Source organism: Carcharhinus amblyrhynchos, unplaced genomic scaffold, assembly GCF_965287045.1.
Source record: "Carcharhinus amblyrhynchos unplaced genomic scaffold, sCarAmb.v2.hapA scaffold_73, whole genome shotgun sequence".
Lineage (NCBI taxonomy): Eukaryota > Metazoa > Chordata > Chondrichthyes > Carcharhiniformes > Carcharhinidae > Carcharhinus > Carcharhinus amblyrhynchos.
In genome coordinates this window covers 365,773-372,926 of record NW_027649813.1, presented here as the reverse complement: position 1 = coordinate 372,926, position 7,154 = coordinate 365,773, and the positions used below count along the sequence as shown (strand labels likewise).

General features: G+C 44.8%; 1 protein-coding gene across 1 annotated transcript in view; it reads right to left on the bottom strand.

Moving 5' to 3' along the window:
* Positions 1–5,440: 5,440 nt before the first annotated feature.
* LOC145337768 (uncharacterized) overlaps positions 5,441–7,154 on the bottom strand; it is a 48,308-nt gene continuing 46,594 nt past the window's right edge. Inside the window, 1 exon segment of the mRNA XM_080182614.1 lies at positions 5,441–6,176. Within this exon segment, the coding sequence (XP_080038740.1) occupies positions 5,500–6,176 (677 nt within the window). The 3' untranslated portion in view covers positions 5,441–5,499.

The window sequence follows — 7,154 nt, the reverse complement described above, 5'->3', positions numbered from 1 at the left end:
GGTGCAAAGTCAGAGTCAGCTAAATATTGGAGTATTCACCAAAACTTACACTTTAATAGCGAATCCTAATCCGTATGTATTTTCCACATGGTTGTGGATATTAATGTGGGATTCTTTCGCTGCTCTTTCCCAATGATGATCTTGGGACATTTAATCAAAGAATAGGATCGAATGAAATCAATTATCACGATGTGGATTTGATCAGAATAACGTCTAAGAGTACATAAGAATCCGAGAATGACCCAACACGGAGAAAGGACATCAGACCCAACGCGTGGGACTGGACTGTCAAATTCAAAGACAGTCCCCACTTTTTGGGCCGTTTTCAATGGGGAATTCTTTCCTGCAGCAGCGAGATTCTGTCAGCAGGTGGCAGCGGTGCGCTTTGTAACATCAACCCATCCCAGAAACTGACGGCACCCGAAAGCAATTAATCACAATCTCAGGAGCATCCGCTATGAAGGAAAATACAGCAGTCATTTTAACCGGAGCCTGGCCAAAGGATTAACAGTTGAAGTGGCTCAGGGTGCCGCTTCATTCGCGCCACACCCTCTTCCTACGACCAGAAGACCCTCCTCCACCAAACCCCCGCCAACATCGAGACACTCCCTGGTCCCCACCCCTCACACACTCTTCACCCCCAAGCGGCAATGCAGTCCTCACCCCCACACCTCACACACTCTCCAGCCCCACCCGTCACACACACTACACCCCCACCCCTCACACAGTCTCCACCCTCACCCCTCACACAGTCTCTCAGAATCATTAGTCTTTACCAGAGCTGGAATTTCATCGTGAAACAGAAAAACATGGATTTCAGAGCATTTCTTGCAGGATATGGACTATGGAGTTAAGATAGAGATCAACAGCAATGTTAATGAATGGCTGAACATTTTCAATTGGCTGAATGGCATACTCTGGTTCCTATGTTGATATCTAGATATCACTGAATTAGAAGTAAGAGAAAACAAAACATGCTGAACAAACCCAGCGGGTCCGGCAGTATCTGTGGAGAGAAGGAGAGTTAACGTTTCGAGTTCAATATGACTGGTCCTCAGAGTGAACCCCTTATACAACATTGTTTCGGCCTCAACTCGAGTATTGTGGCAAATTCAGTTTCGAGCGTGTGAAGGCATCGGGGTAGCGTGTAGAAAAAAATTTGTGAAATGGATCCAACGATGAGAATGTGTGAGCTTTCATTACAAATGAGCATTCCATCCACTAAAACCTTTACCCTGGTTCTCTGTCTCTCCACAAATGCTGCCCGAGCTGCTGAGTATTCGCAGAATTTTCTGTTTGAACACAGATTGGGAAATAGTATTTAGCTGTAAGATTGGTAGGGCTGTAAACCTGTACCGATGAGTTCAGACTATTGCACTGCTGTGGTCTCCTACAGCTTACGTTGCTTTCCTTTGACAGTGTACTTGGGTCTGTCCTGATACTACACACGGTTGCTTCCTTGTTGTTCTTTCATGGGTCCGCCTGAGGCATTGATTAAATCGTCCACATTTTAAGTGAACCGTGATTACATCCACTTCTGTTGAATGCCAGAGAAGAAGAGAATTCTTAATGTGACCAGCTGCCGTCTTCCGGCCGCTCAGGCCCGATTGCTGCTGTGAAAAGGTTTGTTTTGTTCTTTGTTTTTGTTTTCAGGAACCACACTGTCCATATCAAATCTGTGTCGATGCAAATTTGCAATTTCTTCTGATCCGTAGCAGCCAAATAAGCCTAAAGCTCAGAGATACATATGCGCGTTTTTTAATATTCGTGCTTATTAAAAGTATGTTAACTCAAATTATTTTTATACAGAAGGAAAGCTTTTATGACTATATCTAGATTTTGGGTTTGTATAATAAAAACATATTTTTCTTAACTATCATAAAATCTGGTTCTGACATAATTTGTAGTCATGCATATCCAGTATCCGGTAGAGGCAGAACTGGAACTTCAAGATTTTATGTGGGTAAGAATTATAGAGAGCCACAACAAGAATTATATCGAGTTTAATGCAATTAAAGAAGGGTGAAAGGACTCCACAAATATCCCAGTCCTCGATGATGGGAGAGCTCAGAACATCAGTGCAAAAGACAAGATGAAGCATTTGCAACAATCTTCAGTCAGAAGCGTCAAACTTGGCCTCTCCCTGAGGTCCACAACATCACATAGACCAGGTTTCAGCCAATATTATTCCCTTCACATATCATCATGAAATGACTGAAGGACTGAAGGCAGCTATGGAGTATTATAGCACAGAACCATTCAAAAGATATGAGTTAGAAAGAAGCCATTCAGCCCATCTTGTCTGTGCCGGCCAAACAAACAGAGAAAAAATAAACTAGCCGCTCATTTTAATCCAATCTCCCAGCACCTAGTCCATAGTTCATTGCATCAGACGCAGACGGTCGAGTCATATGGTCATAGAATTTTACAGCACAGGAAGAGGACCTTTGACAAATGTGTCTGCGTCTGCCATCAAGCACCTATCTATTCCAATCCCACTTTTCAGCACTTGGCCCGTAGCCTTGCATGCTATGGCATTCGAGTGTTCATCTAAACGCTTCTTAAATGTTTTGCGGGTTCCATCGTCTTTAACCATTTCATGTCGTGAATTCCAGGTTCTCACCATTCCCCGGGTGCAAAGGTTTTTCCTAAAATCCCCTCTAAATCTCCTGCCCTGACCCTAAATGGATGTCCCTGATTATTGATGCATCGACTAAGGGAGGAGTTTCGTCCGATGTGCCCTATCTATGACTGTCATAATTGTGTTCACCTCGACTAGTTCCCTACCCGGCACCTCCCAGCCTTCTATGCTGCAAGGGGGAAAAAAACAGTCTCTCTAACCTCCCTTCAGAGCTGAAATGCCCCAGCACAGGCAACAACTGTCGAATCTCCTCTGCACCCTTCCTACTGCGTGTGATGACGAACAGAATTCCAGGCCCCCTTTTTCCTGAGAAACAGGAGGATGCTGTTGGTATTTCTTATGGATTCTGGATGGGATTGATGTAAACTGTAGTGAATTGGAGACAAGGTGAGTAAATGGAGCTGAGGGACAGATCAGTCATCATTGAATCAAAATTCGGAAAATCGCTGAATTAGACAATGGCTAAAGAACAAAAATAGGACATTCGGTCCCATTCGTCTGTGCTAGCTCTCTGCAAGATCAATGTTACTCCCCTGCCTTTACCTCAATGTCCTCAAAATTCTTCTTCAGGTAGAGATCCAATCCTCTTTTGAAAGCCCTGACTGTCTCTGCCTCCACCGCCCTCTCAGTCCGTTCATTTCAAGTTAGAAACGCTGCCCCTTAATAAAAAGCTTTTTCCCTCCTGTCACCTTTGATTCTTCAGAAATGTATCTGGATTCACAATGTAAATTATAATGTTTAATAACAGCCACAATATCAAAGGTTTTCATAGATAGAGTGCTTCAATAATAAATCATTACAGATTTCAGGGCCAATTCACTGATGTGGTCAGTGGTGAGACAGACCGGACAAACCAGAGATAAATAATAACTGTGACCTCACTAACATTCCAGTGCAGCAACGGAACTGTTTTTCTACTGGTTAAACATTGTGTGTTAATGTCATACAAATCCAATCAGTTCACAAATCATGGTCAACACAAACAGACTGTCAAATCAGTATTCACAGCAGTGTCACATCATTTTCTTTTTTTTCCATTCATTTATGGAATGTGGCCATCGCTGTCGAGGCCAAGATTTATTCCCAGTCCTCGGAAAGAAGGTGTTGAGCTGCATTTTTCGAACCGCTGTGGTCCCTGAGATACACCCACAGTCCTGTTCTGGAGTGTGTTGCAGGACTTTGACCCAGCGACAGTGAAGAAGTGACGATATATCTCCAAGTCAGGGTGGTGAGTGACTTGAAGGGGAACTGCCAGGTTGTGGTGTTGTGTTCCCAGCGATTTGCTGCCCTTGTCCTTCTGGGTGGTAGCGGGAGTGGGCTTGGAATGTGTTGCCTCAGGAACCTTAGTGTTTAAAGAGACTAAAAGCAGGCTCCTATTTTAATGTGAAATAAAACCTCCCACAAACACCCAGCTTTCCTTCCCCTCAATTTTGTTGGAGTACAGAATTAGACATTACATTCTGGGCAGACCATTTTCACAGACCATTACAAACGGAGTCCTGTTTGCCACTGTTGATTAATCATGAAAGAAAGTTACATCACTGAAACATACCCAATGTTTGAAGTCAGTCAAACTGACAGTCAGAAAATGATGGAATGACTCAGCATGCCAGGCAGCATGATAACGGCACTTGTTCACTGCCTGAGCTCAAAGTCAAGACAGCCGAATATCACAGCAGCAGCTGCTCTCCCTCCTCCCCTCCCCTCCTACCCAAAGTAAATGTCAGGTTCACCGCTGAAAACCATGGCAGCCCAAATGTCAATCACACTGAAGAATGGAGGGAATTTGGGAAGATTGGGATGGAAATACTGACAGGTGTCCTCAGAGAACAATACTGACAACTGGGAATTTATACAAAGCGGGACATGGGTTATTTTTCGCCACTCTCTTACGCACCCCTTTATGTCTTTGTCTGTCTCTTTGTCCGTCAAAACCTACCAATACATATGAACTGGAACGTCTGCGATTTTTCACTTTCGTTTCCTCTTCCCCCTTATGTTCCTCTTTTTGGCTTTCATCATCCAAAGGAATTGTTTCCTTGATTCCTCTAAAGATTTCCCAGTCCTCAGGTTGAGAATCTGCACTGACTCATGAGGCCGCAGCTGGAGTACTGTGTGCAGTTTTGGGCGCCGTACTTGCGCAAGGATATTTTGGCCTTGGAGGGAGTGCAGAGAAGGTTTACTAGGCTGATGCCGGAGTTGAGGGGGTTAAGCTATGAGGAGAGGCTGAATAAATTAGGCTTGTACTCGTTAGAGTTTAGAAGAATGAGGGGAGATCTCATTGAGACGTATAAGATGATGAATGGGATGGATAGGATAGAGGTGGAGAGACTCTTCCCGCTCAGAAAGGATAGTAGGACTAGGGGGCACAGCCTCAAGATAAAGGGGGGGGGCGGTTTAGAACGGAGTTGAGGAGGAACTTCTTCACTCAAAGGGTGGTGAATCTCTGGAATTCTCTGCCCGTTGAAGTGGTGGAGGCTACCTCGCTAAATATTTTTAAGACGCGGGTTGATGGGTTTTTGATAAGAGAGGAGATTAAGGGTTGTGGGGAGAGGGCGGGAATGTGGAACTGAGCCACGACAGATCAGCCATGATCTTATTGAATGGCGGGGCAGGCTCGAAGGGCTCGATGGCCTACTCCTGCTCCTATTTCTTATGTTCTTATGTTCTTATCTCAAACACGGTGATCTATCGCCACCTACCGCCGTTAGAGCAACATTACAAGCAGGAAGGTCACCGGGTTCCGGCAGTTCACCGCTCATTCAAACCAGTAAGTTTCTCTCGATAATGAGCTTCTGTTTGTTTCTTCCCTTCCTTTCCTTCTTTCCCCCAGCCCTACAGGGGTCCTTGCTGATCTTTCAGTTCCCAGCTCTCATACAGGGTTTATACCCAGAATATGTTAACCTGGCTTCTGTCTCCACACGTGACTGAGACCCAGACTGGCAGGAGGCAGGGAGACGGTGTGAAATTATGGGATGGATCTGTTCGAGACCTTTAATGCCGCAGATTGTCAGCGGTGCTGGGTTATAATCACCGATGTTTGATCCTGGACTGAAGATGGGAAAGATTCTCTCAGTGAAAGTGTGGGTGAAAGTGTGGAGATGGGACATGTTGTCCGCATTGTAAAATGACACCTGTCCACCCTCATAGTCCAGGAAAACCCCGATCTTCCGGGGATTCACACTTGGGGTGAGGGGGATCTCATGCGGGGAGTTGATGGCGAAATGGCCTCTTGCAGGTATCAGCCCCATTAGCCAGAACCCGGGCTCAGGGCTCAGGAGGATTACTCTTTTCCTGTCCACAGACTCTCGGGCCACTCCGACTTCCCACTCTGTCTTCTCCCCCACCCCCACCTCCCAGTAATGTCTCCCTGATGTGAATCCTTCTGATCCCAGGATATATTCCAAGAGATCAAACCTCTCCGGCGTGTCAGGGAGCGGCTGCCGTTTGTCTCCGAGTCTCACACTGGTCCGGTCCTCAGACAGGATGAGCCGGGGATTCGCTGTGTTCGGATCCAGAGTCAGAGAGGCTGGAGCTGGGGGAAAGTTAAAATAACACAGTCAGTGATTTAGAGAGAGGGGGTAAAATTGGAAACAGACGGCGGCACAGAACAGGTGGATTAACATTTGTTCCGTCACGCACCGGATATTCCATTCTATTGAAATCTGCTCTACTCTGCCGGTGAGTCCAGACCCTGAACAATGTGGGTGACTTTTACCTGCCATCAGAAATGGCCCAGATATCGTTGTGTCAAACCGCGACAATAAGAGTGATTAAAATAAAACTGGACGGATCACTCAGCATGAACCTCCGAAGCAGCAACACCAGAGAAACAACCTGTTCAGTTAATACTGCGAACTCCTCCTCACGAGGGAATTCTGCCAACATTAGAAAAACTGCCCTGCGGATGACAAGAAGCAGCCAAACAAAACCGTATCACTTTTCTCAAAATATTTGTTACCTAACATTTATAACAACATATTCGATTACTCTTGAAAGTTGACAGTACATTAAGTGCAAAAAAATCAGTTTGTTCCAATAATGAATGTTACCCATTACATGTACAATTGCAGTCAATATTTACAACGTTCATTATATGTCAATCATGCAATAAGGCTTTTTTCACGGGAGATTTTCACTAAGTCTCGGATAGTATGCTTTATGAGCCACACTCACGGCATGTCCTGTCACCTGTAATAACCTATGCACATGTTCACCCATAACACTCTGCTCCTTCAACTTCTTCATAATTGTATCTTTTTTATGTTGTCTTTCTCTGTTCTTTCTAGCAAAACGAATCACATCACATTTCTCTGCATTTAGTTACGTCTTTCACATGTGCATCCATTCCACTATTTTCATGCCCTTTTGAAGTTTTCCACGATTAACCTCACAGTTCACAAAACTCCCAAGCTTCACAACATGCAGATATGTTGAAATGGTGCCCTGGAGACTAAGATATAGATCATTAATATATTTCAAGAAGAGCAAGGGACATAATCCTGACCTCTGG